Source organism: Juglans microcarpa x Juglans regia, chromosome 3D, assembly GCF_004785595.1.
Source record: "Juglans microcarpa x Juglans regia isolate MS1-56 chromosome 3D, Jm3101_v1.0, whole genome shotgun sequence".
Lineage (NCBI taxonomy): Eukaryota > Viridiplantae > Streptophyta > Magnoliopsida > Fagales > Juglandaceae > Juglans > Juglans microcarpa x Juglans regia.
Genome location: NC_054598.1, coordinates 29,760,888 through 29,781,656, shown reverse-complemented (window position 1 = coordinate 29,781,656; position 20,769 = coordinate 29,760,888). Strand labels below are relative to the sequence as shown.

The following is a 20,769-nucleotide window of genomic DNA, read 5'->3' as shown; positions in this document are numbered from 1 at the left end:
TTTTTATTTTAATTTGTGATTTAATGTAGAGTTAAGATTTTAATTCTATACTCCTATTATAATATCACAGTTAAATCAACACTTATTTTAAAATTTTGAACCGATAAATAAATTTAATTATTTAAATGATTACTAAAGAGGACAAAATATCCAGATCTAAGACCAGGCCTAGCCCATTGGGTGGGCCTCCACTAAGAGACAAGAGGAAAAATAGGAAGATAAGAGAGAAGAGTGCGTCAGAAGGCAAGGGGGACAATGTCAAGAGAAAGTAAGAAAGAGAGATGTGATCGGACACGCATAGCAGATTTCCCTCACCACTACTGAGGTGTACACGAGAAGAGGATCGGATAAAAAAAAGGGGCTAGACGACGAAAAGGGGACTGGTTCAACTTCGACTTCTTCTTCAACCCATTGAAGGGGAGTTCCAGTGAAGGCGTTTTCTCCAGTAACTATATTCAATATCTTTATTGTATAGTGAGAAATGAGAGGCTATGAAAGATTATAAACAAAGTATATTACAGTGAATTCCTCCTCCTCAAACGCTTGTAAACGTAAGCAATATGTCAAACCGCGTAAATCTTCCTGTCTCAATCTCTTTACTTTTCTTACATTTATTTTATATACATTCCCATAGATGTACGTATCAATATCGTATAATCGTACTGAACCATTGCCAGGGTAGCAAACCACACCGATGTCCAAATTGTCACAGCGAGTCAAGAATTACTTTTTCTCGCATTCTGACTTATTGGGCCATTTTTTAGCCATCAACAATTACTTTTAACATAGTCTGTAGCCTTCTAATACATTTAAATACTGATCCATTTTTTTTTTAAACATATATTGGTCTATTGACCTTACTGTTGCGGTGGATTTGAGTAAAGGGTCCGAACACACTACGAGATTGCTGAGGTTTTTCTTTTCAGCGGACTGGAAAATCTGATCAAACTCAAAGTCGAGGTGCTATGACTGGATCTATATATATAACGGTTCTTCTTGAAAAATAATGTAGAATAGGCCATAGGGAGGGAGAGTGCTTCCTGTCCTAAACAACAGCGGTCTGTCTCCTCGAACAACCAATTCTCACACGCACTCTCTCCGTCTCTTTCATTTCCCCCATAATTTCTTCTCCCATCAAGCCTGGGTCGCTAATTTATATAATTTGTTATAGTCTATTTCGTATTATTGATATCCGATTCAAGTTATTGTTGTTGTTGTTGTTCTTCTTCTTCTACCTGTTGTTGCCGTTTTCTTTTCAGTTTTTACTTCGAGAGATTTTCTTTGATTGTAAAATCTTTAAATTGATCACCAATCTGGTAGATTATGATCGTCGTGAGTGATCTTTTGGGAGTTGGTATGTTGCGAGACCCATTTTTGTGAATGAAGAAGGATGGGATTGGAATCGGTTGGGGTTGAATTCGTTGAATTGGAAGAGAAGCTCGACACCCAGTTCGACAATCGGGTTGGCGAGTTGGTCCGATCAGTGATCGGTTAATTGAATTTTTTTTGGGGTTCTCTTTATTTTGTTGCTTGTAAAGAAGCCTATGATGTTGGAGGCATTGGGCGAGGTCAATTTCCTGGTCGGTGCTTGATTTTGGGGCTTCTGGGTCTGGGTCATGGATGAGGTCGGCCCAAGCAATGGACAAAAAGAATCAGGCGGTGGTGGTGCTGAGGAATTATCATCGTCATCGGCGGCGGTGCCAGGGGGTTTTGATTGGAGGCCGAAGCAGCTCGTTTTTAGTCTATATGAGACTGTGAACAAGGCGCAAGCTTTGCGCGTTGTTGTGCGGAAACCGGTTAGTATTTTGACCTTTTGATTTTGTTTCAAGTCTCTTTAGCTTCATATACAGTTGGCATTTGAAAATACGAGTTTTGGGTATTGGGTCTGCTGGTACTTAAAAAGGGAAAAGGAGAGTCTTCTATGTGCTTATGAGTTGGAAACTCCATTGGCATGATTAAGAAAGAGCTAGCTGCCTTGACAATGGAGATGCCCTTACAAATTGACGGTGGGCCAGTTTTAGAGGATTTTTTGCTAGATGAAGTGTTTAGGATGTCCCAGTTATCAAAATGCAAGTTGGTGAGTGGTAGTTTTTTGTTTCCATTTAAGCAAGACCCTTTGATTTTAAATCAGGAAAATGATATCTCCCAGCATTTGAAAAAAAAACTGTAATAATATCACAAGTAATGATGTAAACGATTTCCTTGTTTTTAAATTATTCCTATATGCTTTTTTTAATTGCTAAGTAACATACGGATCACATGAGATTGCAACCTATGAACTCGCCATTTGACCAAAAGGCCACAAGAATGATCCCCTCAATGTGCAAGAATGTCTAGGAGGAATATTTTCAATGAGTGGCCCTTTCTATCTCGAGCATTTTCATCAATAGAGGTATTTTAGAAAAGAAGGGACAGAATGTTTGAGATAGTTAGGTGACTTGGGTTTAGAGGAGACCCTGTTTTACAACAGGAAAGGATTATGATCCAATCGCAATTTGTGGCTAGTTTATATCAATTGCAACATGAGATCATTAATACTTAAATCACCACAGATCCAACTTTGAATTTCATTGACCTTTTGCACCCATTCAATCAATGATGTCTACAGAAAAGTCGATAAAGGGAGGTAAGTATCTATCCATTCAGCATACTTATAAAAAAAAAAAAAAAGATCATGCCTATGGCCCTCTGAACTCTCCTGTTCAGGATGGTTAGACTATGCTTGTAAAAAAAAAAAGAGATATGAGATAACTTTATAAGAGAGTAGAATGTAATAAGGCAGTCTCCTTTATTTGATTATTCTTATAATTAAATGATGCAAAATGTGCTTCATTCAACCTCACCACCATGAATGATGATGTCTATAACCCTTCTGAACTCTCCTCTTCAGGATTGAGTTAGGTATACGTGATGCCCATTTTGCTATACATATCTAAAAGGTTTTCATGTAAACATCTCCCAGCTGACAGTTAATTTGACTTAAAGTGCCATTATCTACTTCCTCCCAACCTTATCTTACTTAAAGTGACATTAAACCACAGTATACTTAGTTTACATGAAATATAGGATCAAGTTCCCACAGGTTGCATAGGTCTTGGTCCTGTCCTCTACCTTCCCACTGGATGTCACCATGCTTGTTCCTTTTTTTTTTTTTTAATTGTGATTCCAAGCAACAGTGTTACCTCCTCAAAGGTATACAGACCAGGCTTAGAACTCCTATCTGCTTAGTCTACATCTATAAAGGCAGTGGTATCGAGATTATTGAGAGGGTTCATTCAAAGAGCATTATCCTAAGTTGGCGTCTTAGGGGTTGCATGAATTGACTCATTACGCATACAGCACAAATAAGATAAGGCCTAATGGAAGTCTAACTAAATTAGTTACCCAGAAGTCTTCTATCATTGCCAGGATTAGTTTACGGCATCCTCGTCTCTTTGAAGCTCAATATAAGGGTAGAGGTCTATCAGAATGCTCGTGTTCTTTAGGTTTTAAATAATTTCACAGCAATGTTTTCAATTAACTCGATCATTTTATTCAAATTTTGCATTATGATAGCATATCATATAGCAAATTGTACAAAGGCACTGACAAGACAGCTTTCATAAATCAAACATAATGATGTGGCATGAGGCACATGCTAATCACTCATAGCATATGACCAGAATTTATCAACAAGGTTTATCGGGGAATTTTTGACAATGTAGTAAGAATGTAATTCAAAAATACTCGGCAACAACTATGAACTCACATTGCTAAAAAAATGATATAGCTCAAATTGTAAATAGTTTTGATTGTCTTTATTAACCTTGAAGACTTGAGTTCCTTTAAGAGTTTAAAACCTTCTCATGTGAATTGTGGGGTATTAAACTTATAGTCTTAGAGTTTGAGCCTTACATAAATATAAAAAATCTTGGGAAGGAAAATTTTATTTTTATTTTTATAAGTAATAATCTTTATTGATGTGAATGAAATTAGGCGAAGCTCAAGTACACAGGAAATATACTAAGTGAGGCACCTAATTACATTCTAGTAGACTAGAAAGAAGATAAAAACTCATGAACATTCCCTCCCTTCAATACAATAGCAGAAAACCACTGGAAAATAGAGAATACAAAAAAGTTCCAGATTTCTCCCATTGCACGCTCCTTGTTATTAAAACACCTTTCATTCCTTTCTAACCATAAACACCACATTAAGCATAAAGGAATCATCCGCCACACGGCTGCTAGTTGGACACTACCATGAGGTCTGTTCCAGCATGCTAATAAATCCACCACACTCTTGGGCATAGCCCAACTTAGCCCAGCTCTACCAAGAATACCAGCCCAAAGCTCCCCAGCCACCTCACAATGTAAGAGCAAGTGATCTACCGATTCCCCACTCTTTTTACCTTGGGAAGGAAAGTGAACATGCAACTTAACTAGTAAACCTTGCATTAAAGAAACATGGGGGATTTTAAACTCGGAATGTGTGGATTGGGCAAAGGTGGTTATCTCCTCCAATTAGCCTTGTCAGTTTTTGAACCATTTAGGATTGTCATTTCTCTTAGCTGCAAATTTGTAGTATGGAACAACTTATGAAATAGGCAGGCTAGTGTGACCTTTCCATTCTTGTCTAATCTTAAGGTTTATCTGAATTTGTTTATGGATACAATTGTGATTGGATTAGTGTTAAACTTAACTGCCCACATAATATACAACAAATTAATGTAGTCTAGCCAGATCCTTCAATCTTCTTCTTCTTCTTCTTCTTTTTTTTTTATTTTTTTATTTTTTTTTAAACTTGAAGTAAATTTCATTGAAAGAATTAAAAGCTGCAACACAGGTATACAGGATGCATACAAAAGAATGTCTATCTAGAAGTAGAAAAATACAACAAAATCATGAAAGTTATGCGTACTAAAATCTATAATAGCTGTTCAAAGGAAGAGAGTATTGAAATAGAAAATATGCAAGTCTGAACTTTTGTAATGCCTCAATAGAAGACCCAAATCACATGGTCTATACTCCAAAATAACTAGTCAATGAATCAATTGGAGTCTCGTTAGAGCACTCTCATTGAATTAGCTAAAAGCTAAATCCAATGAGTATTTAGCTATTAGAGAGCAAAATATGCTCACAATGGATTAGCTAAATTCCTAACTATAGTGACTTTCAAAAGTTTTTCCCAATTTGAAGGTTACTGTACATATATCAAATATATATTTTTTTAATTATTTATCTCTCATTTTCTTTCTATCACATATTTTATCACAATTGGTATATTAATTTGAGTTAGTGATATATTAATTTAATAAGAATATGATTATTAATTAATATATAATAGGTAGAATAGTAAAATATGATAAAATAAAATAAAGTAATAATTAAAAAATTAAATATTTTTGAAATTATTAGTTATTCATTACTATATAATGAATAAATGTATAATCTAATGTGGAGATTTGATGTGAATAACTAAAACGAAATTCATCTTATATTATTTTATTGTTATATAATGAAAAAATAGCTATTTTATTGTGGAGATTTATGTAAATGGAATAGTCAAAAGTCAAATTTCTCTTATATTCATCAAAAATATCTTTTAACTTTGGTTAATCTAATGAGAGTGCTCTTAGAACCTTATAAAGAGCAAGAACTTTTCATTCCCAAGCAATGTAAGATCTCATACACTATCTACTCTTATCCTTATCATATGAGATATCACAATCTACCCCCTTTAAATTTTTGACATCCTCATTGGGCCTGTTCGTTGTAGGTGGAATAGCTCAAGTCTCACATTTCTGGTTGAGATATGCTCTGATATAATTTGTAATGCCCAAATGGAAGACCCAAACCACATGACCTATACTCCAAAAGGACTAGTCAATGATACAATTGAAGCCTCATTGGAACCTTATAAAGAGCAAGAACTTCTCATTCCCAAGCTATGTGGGATTCCATACACCATCTACCTTTATCTAGTCAATGATACAATTGGAGCCCCATTGGAACCTTATAAAGAGCAAGAACGTTTCCTTCCCAAGCAATGTGGGATCTCATTCACCACCTACCCTTATCCTTATCATATGGGGTATCACAATCTCCCCCCTTAAATTCCTGACGTTCTCGTTGGGCCTGTTCGTTGTAGGTGGCAAGGCTCAAATCCCACATTTTAGGTTGGGATAGACTCTGATACCATTTGTAATGCCTCAATGAAAGACCCAAACCACATGGCCTATACTCCAAAAGGACTAGTCAATGATAAAATTGGAGTCTCATTGAAACCTTATAAAGCTCAAGAACTTCTCCTTCCCAAATAATGTGGGATCCCATACACCACCTACCCTTATTTTTATCATATGAGGTATCACAACTTTAGACTTACAGAACGTTGGATGCTAGAAAGGAAAAGTAATTTTTTTTTTTTTGGGGGGGGGGGGGGGAGCGTAACTTGGGGTCCATTTTCCTGATTGGTTATGGTGTTTTAATGGTTGGCGATTCCCTTAGAACACCACTCTGTTGTTCTGCCCAGAAGTGGGTAAAATCCTTGATTCCTCTCATTAAGTTGTATGTAATCTTATTTGCACCCTTCAGTCAATGAAATAGGTAGATATAAAATAAAGGATAATATCCAAATTATTCCTTCTGCATTTCTTGCTCTTTGTTATATCACATAGTGAATCAGTTGCCACTTTTCTTATTAATACACTCACACAACGGACATAATTCTAATAGTATAGCAGCCTTTGACATTTTATGTGGTTTGAAGAATATCTAGATCTGAGTTGTGTGAAATTTGTGATGACATGTTTTTAATTGTGCAGTTGGTGGCAAGACTAACCAAGGGCATAGTTGAGACGTACCAAATATGCAATCCGCAGTTTAAGTATTCAGAGGAACTAAATCCGAAGAGATATTTGACCAGCCCATCCATTGGAGTCCTAAATGATGGCTATGATAATGTGAACTCAGATCTTATTCTGACTGTGAACTGTGTCTTAATCAATTCAGGAACACAGCGAAGGTATGCTATTCTTTAGTATCTTTTTAATCCATTTTCCGTTCATCTATTTGTTTAAACCCTTTTCTCCTCTTGCCATACTACAAGCTACAAAGGGCGTTCCTGATTTTGGTTGGAAGTGAAAGAACTTGAGATCGTCTTCTTGCATGTTAATATGGTTATTTGAGTGATGCGGACGAGTTAAACGTGTCTGGGGTTTAACTGGGTTTAAAGACATGCTGCGTTTATAGGGTCTCCAGGATTCCTTGTCATAAAAAAATAGTTTTCAGCACTGCAAATTACAACTTTTAATCAATTGAGATATGATAGATGCAATCAGAGGGTTCTGGCTCTGTCCAACCTGGAGTGCCTCCCCTCGTGTTCCTATTTCAGTGTAGGATTTTCACTTTTCAATGTGAACCACACCAAATAATATTCTATTTGGTCTTTTGAATCTCCTATATTGATCTATGGATGGGGGATTTAGCAGAGCAAATGGATGAATAAGGAAATGCTGGATAAGGAAATGCAGGATAAGGAAATGAAGGAAGAACTTTATTTAATGAAATCAAACTATGCAGATAATCTAACATGCTCATTTGGCATGTTTGATCTCCATGCCTGAGACTGAATTTAAGTTTCTTTGGTTAGTGTTCATCCCAGAAGTTAGGAATGCTGTTGTCTAATCATTGTCAGTGCTGGACTCGGCATAGTTTTTGAAGATACTTCTGTGAAGTTGCTAACAATGTAATGAAATAAAATTTTTTCTGATAGATTACCTCCCTGGAAGCAAACTTGTAAATTCCTTAAGTTGTATCTGATGCTTGCTTGCACCCGTCTACCAGCATCGCTGCCTAATAATCATGCATCAGTTACTGGAAACAAACAGATATAATTGGTTATGGATAAATGAAGATAAGTGGATATGAAATACCTAAGGGTAACCTTTGCACGCCCCTGTTTCCCTTTGGGAGGCCACATCTGTTACTGGAAACAAACAGATATGATTGGCTATGGACGATTGAAAATAAGTGGATATAGGAGCCCAACGTAACCTTTAACGCGTCTGTTTTCTTTTGGGAGGTCAGGGGTCTATGCCCCGTAGAAACTATCTACCTAAGGCTGTAACTTGAACTATAGGTCTTAACATGTGGTTAAAATTCTAACTCTTTTTAGAGTAGCATCTCATTGGTATCTCATAGAAATATCTACCTAAGGCAGCTTCTTTGACCTTCACCTAAGTTGCACTGTAAAAAATGTTGACTGATCCATAGGCAGGGAGGAATTATTGTAATTCAGTCCAATTTGTGAAGTAAGCAGAGACAAGGATAAACTTTCTAAACTAAACCTCAAGTTACTGGTATGAAGGCTAAACCATAGTTTCTTTCCTGTGGATGATGAGGCTTTACGGGGATTTAGATGTTCTGTTAACACAAAGGGTAAGCAGACCTAGGGAGATGACCCAAACCTATCAGACAATTGGAAGCGGGAAAGATAGTGATGAATAGGTCAAGCAGCTATCCTTGACTCACCTATATATCCATCGAAAGCCCACACTAGAACAAGCACACGATTTATTACCTAGAACAACATTCATGAGTGAAAAAAAATAGTACCTGCAGCCTCATGGACTCATCATTTTTTAAAAGGAGAGGAGTAAGGGATATCTATTTTAAGTCGCAGAAAACGGTTGCATGTATAAGTCACAGAGAGCTGGGAAGAGGAGAGATCAACGACAAAGCTGCTAGCTGCCGACTTTCATATTGATGCCTTTATAAGGCCTGAATCAAGCACTTCCTTATCAGTTATTTAAAAGGCTGGAACCTCTTTGTGAATGGTTTTTGATCCTGTGAGCAGGTCTAGTTGATCGAAGTCGAATTGAAGGTCTTGAACTTGAGACATAATTGTTAGCTTGCCATCATCTTGTGTGATAGGCAAAAGTTCGTCTCCGTGCAAAGGTTGATTCATTCGAACAAACTACATTGCATTTCAATGCAAAAACCCATATTATATTTTCTAAAAGGTTGAGCATATGTTGTGTTCAAAACTTCAATTTAGTCCTTTATCTATTTGGTTTCTCCTTCTTGCATTAAATATTCAATTGGATTGCTATGATTTGCAGATACATTGTCAACGATGTTCTTGGTCACGGGACATTTGGGCAGGTTGCTAAATGCTGGGATGCAGAGACAAACTGTTTTATTGCTTTGAAGATTATCAAAAATCAACCTGCCTACTATCAGCAGGCACTGGTTGAAGTATCTATATTGACAACGGTAATTATTTCCTCCCTTAATGAGATGTTTCTTATGGTAGTGACGTTGATGGTGAAGCTTCTGTATTACTTGTCAAAAGAAAATTAGTGTTGAAATGTGTGCATTTATGCTTGCCTTTTGCAGTTGAATAAGAAGTATGATCCGGAGGATAAGCATCATATTGTTCGTATTTTTGATTACTTTGTATATCAACGACATTTGTGCATCTGCTTTGAACTGCTTGACACCAATCTGTAAGTTACTGGGACTACTATATCTTGTCATCTATACTAGACATACACAATTTTTTTTTTTAAATCTTGTGTGGATCATGGTTATGAAATGCTTTTTTATTTTATTTTTTATTTTTGCAGGTATGAGCTTATAAAAATAAACCACTTTAGGGGATTGTCTTTGAGCATTGTCCAAATGTTTTCTAAACAGGTATCGCATTTATTGCATGGGATTGGATATTGTGGTGTAATGGGATCTACTTACATCTTGCTCTCTGGATTTTCTTTTTCTGAACATAGATTTTATGTGGACTGGCTCTGTTAAAAGATGCTAGGATCATTCATTGTGATCTGAAGCCAGAAAACATCCTTTTGTGCACGAGGTGAGTTACTTTTGACCATGGTTGAGGACTACAACTGTGAAATGGATATATATTTTTTTTTCCTGAAATGGGTTTTTCTGTCTTGTGAACAATAGTGTGAAGCCAGCAGAAATTAAAATTATCGACTTTGGATCAGCATGCATGGAAGATCGCACCGTTTACTCCTACATTCAGGTTTGCAGTTATGCTTACTCCCAGGCTTTTTTTTTTTTTTTTGCTCATAATTTCATGTGGTGGATGATCTCATAATTGCATTTTTTTTTTTTTTTGCATCCATTCTGCAGAGTCGTTACTACAGATCTCCTGAAGTTCTTCTTGGGTATCAGTATCCTTCTCAATGAAGTGATTGCTCCACATGTCAGTATAGTTTTGTCTCTCTCGGTTAATTTCAATTTCTGCAATATTTCTTTTGGCTTTACCTCCCTGTTTGCTTTTTTCCTGGCCTGCAACTTTGTTGGAATCAAACTGATCAGCTAGATTTAGGCTAAACTCTCACAGTCTATGTTGGGAAGGGATTGAAGATAGAACCCCACTACTATTGAGGACAGGTTCAGTTGTGGCACTCATGCAAGGCCTCCAATGACCTCTAATTTTTCACAAATTTTTACAGGCTGAACGATTTGCAAAAGTTAACCAAGGTTAATCCAACTGGAGCCACTTATAGAGTTGGCTATTAGGCTCCCAGTCAACTGGAAATGCATATTTTACATGTGGTACTCTCAACTGGAGAAGATTCGTTGACCGATCCATTAGAATGTCTGTTTTTGAAATTAATTATTGAATGATTCTTTTGCTAGTTTTTTTTTTTTTTATAAGTAAAAAGAAATTTTATTGACTAGTAAATATGCATAGTCTAAGTACACATGAAGTATACAAGAGAAAACACCTAAGTATAAGCTAGGAACTAGAGTAGGCTAAAAGCAAATCATGAAGATATCTCCGTTCAATACAAGAACCTTAGCCCAAATACATAAAGTACTAAAGAAAAACTCTCTAAATTCTCCCATCGAGCGTTCTCTATCTTCAAAGCACTGCCCATTCCTTTCCATCCATAAGCACCACATCAAACATGAAGGAATCATCTTCCATATCGCAACAATGTGATGACTCCCCTTAGAACATAATTCTTTTGCTAAAAATTATGTTCTAAAAGAGAGAAAATTATGTACATGATTTTCTTATTTCTTTTATAGCAAATTAGATAGGTTTTATCTCTTGTATACAACTTTGTGTACCTGGGCTATGCCTATTCTTATTAATACTACCGTTTACTTATAAAAAAAAAAAAAATTATGTTCTAAGAGAGGTAAGTTGTGTGTTTGGTGCATTAGAAATCTTAATCTTGATTTCATTTTTCCGAGTTGTCTGTTTGGTCCTTAGCCCTTTCTTCAGATATACTACAGCTATCGATATGTGGTCATTTGGCTGCATTGTTGCTGAATTGTTTCTAGGCTTGCCATTGTTCCCAGGAGCTTCAGAATTTGACCTCCTTAGTCGGATGATTGAAATACTCGGGTATGCCTTTCTTTTTTTCTTGGTGATTAATATGCAATTGTATGCATTTAAGTTGTCTTTCCATCACACTTTATCGGGGAGTTTACTACCCAAGGTCTTTGATTGTTGCTTTCAAATATGTTTTTGTACTCTGTGTTAGAAAATTGGAATAATTAGTTTAAGGCAATGTAGTGGAGGTTGTTATTGTTATGTACAATTAGGAAATGTTGCAGAGTCATCTTTTTTTACCCCTTTTAACCCTAAAAAGTTTAAAGAGAATGTCTTATCTTAAGTTTTTTCCTCTGAACAAATCTACACGAATTGGTATTATGGTGATCGCTGGCCAGTGAAGCTAGAGAATCAAGAGTTAGAAAGTTTTAAAATCATTATTTTCCTTTCTTTCGCCTTGACTTTTAAATTTCTCTCTCTTTTTTTTACAAAAAAAAAAAAAAATCTTCCAAGAGTCTAGAGTTTATTTTAAAGTATGATTTGCCGTGAATGTTCTCAATTGGTGGATGGTGTCACAAATTTAGCAAAGAATGGAGTGCTGTATGAGGATAAGGGATTTGGTTTCAAATTTCAGAATGAAGGTTGTGCACAAGGATAAAGGAACATAGTGTTTTGGAAACTCGAATGAATTGAAGTATATCCATTTGAAATTGCCCATGCAAAAGTGCAAGAATGGGCGACTACAACCTTATTAGATGCAGATGTCATGATTGCTTAGATTAATTCCTTATTTTATGTCCTTTCTTAATCTTCTGAAAGCCATGGAGGTATCTGCATGCCGAGATGTTTCAAATGTTTCTACACTTAACATATAGATGGCTGCAAGAAAGATTCTCCAAAATTAGGAGCATCTAGACTTGATTGCAAAGGCAATGAAGGAAGCTCAAAATTTATACCATGTTCACACCATAATAGATTTTAGTTAACATGGAACCAAAACAAGTGGGGGAGGGAGACATTTCTACCTTGTTTGGAGGAAGGGAAAGTTCTACCTTGTTCACACCATACTAGATTTTATGTTAAGTTAACATGGAACCAAAATGAGGGAGGGAGGCCTTCTATAAAAGGCAAGAATTTCTCCTTTCCGAGTGAATGGGGATTTTATTCACCACCCTCTCATTCTATTTCAATCTCCTCCCTTGTCGGGCCTTTTCATCATTGGTAGCACGGCTCAAATCCCCTTTTTGTCTGAAATGACCTAAGAAACCCTAGCTACATCTAGGCATATATTCCATAAGGACGAACATTTTTGCTCCACTTGGTTGTAAGATTGATCAAATTGATCCATCTATAAGAGATGCTGCATTACTACCAATGAATGTTTGATACATGTTAGTGGAAAGGCCACATGTGTGCCATGTGTATTAAAAAATAAAAACATTATAAAAAATCTGGAAAATTAAAAAAAACAACTGCTAAATAGAAAATTCTACACAAAATTTACAAATCTTAAAAAATCTTAAACTAACAAAAAAACCTAACAAAACGGTGAAAAAACAACAAAAAATATTGAAATGCCAAAAAAAAAAAAAAAAAAAAAAAAAACAAAGGGAGGTCTGTCATGTTAAAAAAAATTTTAAAAATGTTTTCTAAGGTTTTTGTTATTAATTTTTAACACATGGCGTGCCATGTTAGCATGTTTAACAATTTATTAATGGAAATTTGACAAAGGAATCAATTTGATCAATCTTACAACTAGAGGGAATAAAAAGTTCAACTGAAAATATGGCGCAATTTGACTTAAGATCAATTGTTAGGACCAATTTAGTTTTTAACCTCCTTTCTAGCTTTTCAGATTTTTTGAATGGTTTTTTCTCTTATTCTATTGAATAAGGGTTCTCTTGTGCACTTCTTGTGTCCTAAGGTTGCTTCCCTTTGTGTTTTTTAATGCATTTACATTACTCATATAAAAAGAAGTTGCTTTCCATGCACGTAGATTGGTCTAAAATCTTTTCTTAAACTTCAATTGTTGTTCTACATGTCATTTTTTCATTTATGTTGTTAAGTTGGCATTTGCAAAACCTCTTTTTATGGCTGTTCAACTGGTCTTGATTCTAACTTGGCCTGGTTGCACTTCGGTGAATAGGAATCACTGGGGATACAAGCCTATCCTATTAAAAAGACATGTTTGAGTTCTTTAGGGTAATAATGTCCTGAAATTGGTTTATCATTTGGACTATCTGTAATTTTTCCAATATTTGAGCCACATGCAGGACTCTTTTATTTGCTTGTGCTTTATCATTGATCTAAAATGGAATTGAATTTATTTTGGTTTTATATTGTGGAGACTAGTGATTCCTTCAGTGATGTAAAATGTTTAGAATTAGTTGGATAAACACTAATTTTTTTTGTTTCCCATCCTTGAGGTAATGAATTGTGTAATAAAATAGATATGAAAGGTATTGATATGTTGTTTATCCACCCGCAATTACTTTCTGAGATTGAGTTTGGCACTTCTATTGTATTCTTTTTCTGATGCATTGTCTAAGTAAATGAGTACTCAAAAGTTTTGGCATTTTCTTTTGCTCAGTTTCAATAAAATTTATTACCAGATTTATATATGTGAACCGGAGAATTTTCTTATTAGTCATTATTTTTTTGTATGTTGTTGCAATTGATTAAAAAATTGGACAATGTTTGATATATAGTCAACATTTTGTAGAGGACAACCCCCAGATTATGTATTAAAGGAGGCTAAAAACACAAGTAAGTTTTTTAAGTGCATTGGGAGTGTCCACAATATAGAGACTGGTGAAGTTTCGACAAATGGCAGAAGTGCTTACCGAGTATTAACAGAAGAAGAATATGAAGTTGTAAGTGTTCATATACTATAGTTTTCTTTAATAAGAAATTTAATGTAGAAGTGAAAATATTGATTATCAGACTTATCCAAAATAATAACAAAATATTGACAATAACGATGTATACTTTCTTTCTTATTCGGCCCTTTTGGAAAGATTCTACTTATGTTGTAGTTTTTTCTGTTTGATTATTGTGTTGCTGGTTTTTGTTCAGAGAGAGAAGAAAAAGCCAGTGATTGGAAAAGAGTATTTCAAACATATGAATCTTGAAGCAATTGTCAGAAGCTATCCTTACAGAAAGAACTTGCCTGAGGAAGATATTTTAAAAGGTTAGGTTGTATCTGTCTGAAGTAGCAGACACTAACATTTTAGCTAAATGTTGCTACTAGCTTTTGATAGTGTCACTGATGGCTGTCCGATCATGAACTTGTGGCAGAAAGGCAAATACGATTAGCTTTGATTGATTTCTTGAGGGGTCTTGTTGACTTTGATCCTGCAAAGCGGTGGTCGCCTTTACAGGTTATAGAATTTTGCTTCATCTGTTTTGTTGTCTCCTAAACTAGAGTTCTTATGGGTTGCAATACATAATTCAAGGTTTTGAAATTAGACTTTGAAATCTATGTGCATGCAGGCTTCAAAACATCCTTTTGTCACAGGGGAACCTTTCACATGCCCTTACAAGCCTCCCCCAGAGACCCCTCGCGTTGTAAGTTGATCTGTTCATCAACTTTCTGTATTGATTCATCAAACTTTAACCCAAGTTTTTGCCATTGTGTTTCAGTCTCCCTGTTATTCGTAATGCTCTACCACTTTTGCAAAGTACTTTTCTGTAAAGTCCAAGTCTTAAATTTCCTATGCAATTGCTCTTTATATCGTCATACCATACTTTACCCTTTTTTTCTTTTTCTTTTTCTTTTTCGATGAGTAATTCTTCTACACTATAGATAATATTTCCCTAGTTAGATTTTGGTATATCTTGTCTTCTTCTCTTTTTTCCTCTCTCTCTCTCTCTCTCTAAATCCTTATCTTTTTAAATTTGTTTCCCCATAACGTTATGTGCTTTCTATTCTGTTACTGGTTCCTGACATGTGATTTATTCAAATAGAGAGAAAGAAGAGTATGAAATGTTTAGCGAGTAAAATCTTAATTTTTCGACATTCTGAACCACTATTTCTTTTGGAGTTCACAATGCGTTAATACGAATTTTAGTTGTTCTTTTACTCTCTTATGGATAATACTTCGAGTCCTAAATGATTATTTATAATTCCTTAAACTTTTTACGAGTATGGAAGTTCCTGGATTGTGTAGAATAAGAGTAGTACCAAAGGCATATTGAATAATATATTTTGCTTTTAATTAAAATATCTATTTAGCTGTGAGGTTGGCTCCAATTGAGAGATCCATGAAAGATGGTTTACCCAATGTAGATGGAGACCGATGATTGGTGTAATGAGAAAGAGGTGAAATAAAATTGGGTAAGGGCTGGCAGTAGGCTTAAGTATTATGGATTGACACAGTGGAGGAAAGTATGTGATAGATGGGAGGAGCTGATGCAATGTATGATTCAGATAAGATATAATGGTAGAATTGGATATGTTGAGCCAACCTCAATTAATTGAAAAAGGATATATACTTGGGCTCTTGCCTATTCCTATGATCAATAAAATTTTATTTACTGATAAAAAAAATTAAATGGAGAGCACAGATCAATTGGACCCTTGTATGATTGGATGTGTGCGATATACAGTTTCTTCCCACTTCTATTCTTCTTTTTTGAATTGTTGATTTTATGAAGTTTAGATTGAGTTATTTTAGGAATACTTTTGTACATATTATCTACTTATATTAAGGCTTTGCAACCCCAAGGGGTTGGCCCAAGTGGTGAAGGCCTTGGTTTTGGGGTATCACTCACTTCAAGGTCCAAGGTTCAACACCTCATGGGTGCAAAAAATCCTTTGGGGCCACACCTCCTGGTGAAAAGCCAGCGATTTAACTAGTTCCATGTAGGGAAACTTCTGAGGGTGTGGTGCATGGGACCGTGGTTTACTCTGCAAGGGTGGGTCCGAAGGGCCCTGCCTTGTAGAGGTTCCCCGACATAAAAAAAAAAAAAAGGCTTTGCTGAGTTGAGACTATTAGGATTTTAAGAAACAACACTGTTATCTCCATCCTTTTCTAACATTGAGTCTCTAGACTGTCTCCCGCGCTCACACAGTCAAACCACAATGTGGCACACACTTATCAACCGTATAAACAGTTTCATATTGATATAAAGTGTTCACTGTTTGACCTGATGTAGTTCCCTAAATTGTCTATATAATGTGATATGCATATTGGTTATGTTTTCATATTGTTTTTACCCGTTTGTTTTCACCGTTTTGACCTTATGAAGTTCTCTCATTTAATATAAGTATGCAGTATTGATTCGATTATTTTATGAACTTTCTGTTCCAATATATTTTTCATACATAGGTATTGCTCAATCACAAGTTCTGTAGCAGATGATATACGGTTAACTGTTATTTCTCTTGTCCATGTGGGTGTTTAGCCTGTAGCTCAAAATATCAAGGTGGACCACCACCCAGGTGGAGGGCATTGGTTTGCTGCTGGTCTCTCTCCTAATGTGAGCTTTGCTGTGCCTTTGATCATGCCTTAATTTTAATTATTGTTGATTGTTTATTTCTAATTTTTTTCTTATCAGCATTTACTACACTATTCTCTCACTGAAGGATATCTATGTCATGCAGATTCCTGGCAAGAATAGAGTCGCTCTTCATAATAGCCCACACTTTCAGATGGTGCCATATCAACATGCCCACAGTTATGGCAGTGTTGGAAGCTATGGTAGCTACAATGATGGTACAGGGCTTGGAAGCAGCTATGGAAGTTATGGAGATAGTAGTAATGTGTTTGCATATTATTCGCCTGTTGGTCCATCTGGAATGAACATGCATCCACATAGCAATGTGTCAATGCTAGGAAGTAGTCCTGATACAAGAAGAAGGGTTATACAATACCCACATGGAAATGGACTTGGTATAAGTCCCTCGGCAGGAAATTTTGCGCCACTGCCTCTTGGCACTAGCCCATCACAATTTACTCCACCAAGCTCCTATAGTCAAGTTTCTGCTGTCTTTCCTGGACAATATGGTCCAACCTCTCCAGCAAGAGGTAGTCATGGATCGTCTTTAGGAAAGATGGCTGCAGTTAGCCACTTCAATAGAAGAAAAAGTTCGGGATATTCTGGAAATTCTCAATCTCAAGAGAGCTTGTCATCTTCTCATTGGCAAGGGCAATTTAGCGAGGGCTCCAGCTCTTCACATGCTGAACTTGGTGGTTTTCCATCGCATCTGCAATCAAACTCCAATGCTGCGAGCTGGAAGCAACATCAAGGAGGCACCGGAATCTCAGCTGGTTGCCATGCTTTTCAGAGCATGCCAGGAACCTCTATTCCTGGCTCTCATATTCTATCGGCACAAAATGCAGGAGCAGCTAATGACAAGCCTGAGGCTAACCTCTCACTGCCTGACCCTCAAGATTGGGATCCCAACTATAGGTAAGCAGACTAGATATTTGAGATAGCAATCTAGATTTTCATATACGTGCTTTAGGTAGGATATATTTCGATTAAAAAGGTGCACACACCACTAACAGAACACCTAGCTGTGCCTGTAACTTTGTAATTTGATGTTTGTAGACGAACTTACCATAAAAAAGGTCTTTGTAAGTCAAACCGGTACAGGTAACTGCCCAACAGGTTAACACCATTGCCTGTGCGGTGGGTGTTTGTTATGGGGTGTGGTGACTTGTTTTCCTTTTAACCATATCGTAATTATTCCATAGTTTTTATACGAGCCTAGTTGATAGTCGTTTGTTGTATCATACTCCTATGATGAATTTACTACAAGACTACTAATAAAAAAAAAAAGAATGATGAATTTACTTCAAGACTAATTTTTGTACTGGTTACATGGTGGGGTGCTTTCTAATTCAAGAGGCTGGAGCAATGACGTTTACTCCTTGGCCAAAGAAGCATTGCCCTTTGAATTGAAGGCAGATTCCAGATCATTAGACTGAGCAGTAGTTGGAAATGGATTAGGCAATAATGTAGCTGTGCGTTTGAATTTTCAATAATAACATGCATTTTGAAGCTAATGGATGACATAGTATACTTATCAAGATAACAAAATGGTTAAAGAAATCAACTAGAACTAAGACGTGCAAATTATTCTGTCATTATTATCATCACCCAGACCATTATTGGTTAATCTATAGAAAACTAGTCAATGATATACATGTAAAGAATGTGTAAGTTTTATTTTCAAATCATCATCAAGCTTAAGGTTGTTCGACTATTAGTTTGAAGATCTTGCTTAGATTTTCTGAAGTCCTTGTGTCCTGTGACAAACTTAAGGTTCGACTATTAGTTTGACATTTGCATATTTCTGTTTTAGTGATGATCTTCTTCTGCAAGAAGACAGTTTGGATGTGAGCGAGATGACAACCGACTTCAGAAAAAACATGCGTCTTGTATCTGCAGATGGAAGATTCAATCATATCTCAAATACAGTTTCAATTTCATCCATACAAAGGTAGGTTGTGCCCTGTTTAACTATTCACACAGTTGCACCAGAAAATGTATTTGTGAGAAGTTGCACGGCATCATTTCCTGATATATTCACTATTGTTATTTTTTTATTTATTTCATTTGCTTCACAAGTCTAAAAAATCTTCAACTGGATTTGATGTTCTCAATTATGAAGTACTAAATTTACTACTAGCTTTACTTTATTAGCCGCTTTTATGTTTTGCGCTGGGGGGCGCGGGGGGGTTAATTGGTAAAATGAGGGACCGTCTTCCAATTTCATTATTTTCAATTCTTTGTTTTGATTATGGTTTTACTTATGTGCTTCAGACAAAATGGACCTGTTCAAGCATTTTCACAAATGGAGGTGGGTAGCCCTCCTTCAGGTCATGATCCACATCCTGGAGGATATGTCCGCCCCATGTCAAAGCCTTCTCACATTGCATCTCATATCTCACAAAACTCTCCTAGCCGTTTGGGTCAGCAAACTGTTCAGCGGTTCAATAATGGACGACCCCCCAACAGTCGGACTGACGAATGGAATCATATGAATGTTCATCCTCCTTTCTCCAGCTTTACCTCTGGGGGTCCACGTTCTCCTGGAAATAGCTCATTGAGCAATGGCATGTCATGGGGTATTTTCTGACTTGACTGTGCAGCCACATCAATGTTTCTTAGTTTCCTTTCCGGCTAATAAATTCTAATTACAAATGTTGTGGTCAAAATATAAAAGAATACGCCAGTCTGCATATTTTATCTCTCTGTGGAGGGTGAATAGAGGGGATGTGATGAACTCTGATAACATTTTGAATGATCTTGGCATTCTTTTGTAGGTCGTAGGAGTAATCATCCTGTCACAAACATGCCACCAACATCCCGTGGAAGGAAAGACTATGGAAGGATTTCCTAATGTTGAATCAGCTTATTCTTTTTACCATGAGGGATCTTGTCTGTGAGTTGGAAGAAAGTTGTACTCAATAGTTCAGATGCCCAATGGGCTCATGTTAGAGAAATCCTCCAGACCATGCTCATTCATTGTGCTTGCATAGATATAATTTATGATACAGTTTATCTTGTCTTCTTACGTATCCATGCAATCAATATTCTTTTTGACCCTCCAAGGCCTTGATTGTTGCATCTGTATCTTGAGTGCCTGAACTTTAAGTTCAAATATTGTACTGGTACTATGATTTTTTTCCCTTTCCCACTTTGTAGGAATCTAACCTTATTATTGAAGTATTTTCATTGCAGCTGCCGGAAAGAATTGCAGCAAGGTATAAGTTGTTCTACGAGTAGCAAGTGGGCCGCGTGGCTGATGGCGTGATCGTAAACAGACACTTGAAAAAGATATATTTTTCATGTTTAATTATTTCTGGTTGACAAGCCAAGTAGGTTACTTGCAGATATCCCGAGCCACTGTAAATCCGGTATACCGAGCATGTAAATTAAACAAGTTTTTCAGCCCTTAAAATATAAGATCATGCTAGTGATTTTTATTGACTGTGAATGAACAAGAGTTGAGAGCTAGACTGAACAAACAAAATGTAAGTTTTATGGTTTGCACTACATGATGATATATTTGAATACAGAAGGCTGCAGTCAACTGCGCATACAGTCGAGTGATAGAGAAATGACCAATTACTGGTGTGCATGATTTGTGTCATCTTTATTATCAATTTTACATGATTTCTGTCACCTTTATTCTCAATTTTTGTGAAGCTTTTCCAGAGCCTGTCATCTCCCTTTAACCCAGAAGTTTTGGTCAGTGACTCATTGTTAGAGAGCATTCAAGTGCAGAGTTCATGACCCTTTTTGCTTTTCTGGCAATGGCAACGCCAAGAGCACTTTGCATTGCCCATAATAACACCGTGAATGATGTTCTATCTTCACTGAAACGTGATGACGTCCGTCCCTTGCAATTAACATCTCTGCATCTCATGCTAGCTTCTTGGTTACTTAATCTTGAAAATGTCAGCAAACTCTGGTTATTGAATCTAATGATTAATGGACATATGGAATGAAGAAAAATGC

General features: G+C 36.3%; 1 protein-coding gene and 1 long non-coding RNA gene across 4 annotated transcripts; one reads left to right on the top strand and one right to left on the bottom strand.

Moving 5' to 3' along the window:
• The first annotated feature begins 863 nt into the window (after positions 1-863).
• LOC121253859 (dual specificity protein kinase YAK1 homolog) lies at positions 864-20,324 on the top strand. Of its 3 annotated transcripts, none has more exons than XR_005938511.1 (19): positions 864-1,796; positions 6,806-7,005; positions 9,104-9,257; positions 9,381-9,490; positions 9,611-9,680; positions 9,770-9,852; positions 9,948-10,026; positions 10,137-10,177; positions 11,245-11,367; positions 14,018-14,168; positions 14,371-14,485; positions 14,593-14,675; positions 14,788-14,862; positions 16,702-16,776; positions 16,901-17,709; positions 18,608-18,745; positions 19,069-19,373; positions 19,572-19,741; positions 19,990-20,324. XR_005938511.1 is itself a non-coding variant. In XM_041153789.1 (19 exons), the coding sequence occupies exons 1-18, from the start codon at positions 1,617-1,619 to the stop codon at positions 19,646-19,648; spliced, it is 2,868 nt and encodes a 955-aa protein (XP_041009723.1). In that variant the 5' UTR covers positions 864-1,616; the 3' UTR covers positions 19,649-19,690; positions 19,990-20,324. The 3 variants fall into 3 exon arrangements, 2 of the variants coding, with proteins under 2 accessions (XP_041009723.1, XP_041009722.1); XM_041153789.1 differs by having other exon boundaries at positions 19,572-19,690; XM_041153788.1 differs by lacking the exon at positions 19,990-20,324 and having other exon boundaries at positions 19,572-19,925.
• LOC121253860 lies at positions 5,822-6,278 on the bottom strand. Its single transcript, XR_005938512.1, has 2 exons — positions 6,053-6,278; positions 5,822-5,953 (listed from the first exon to the last, which is right to left on the bottom strand). It is a non-coding gene; the product is annotated as an uncharacterized LOC121253860 (long non-coding RNA).
• Positions 20,325-20,769: the final 445 nt, after the last annotated feature.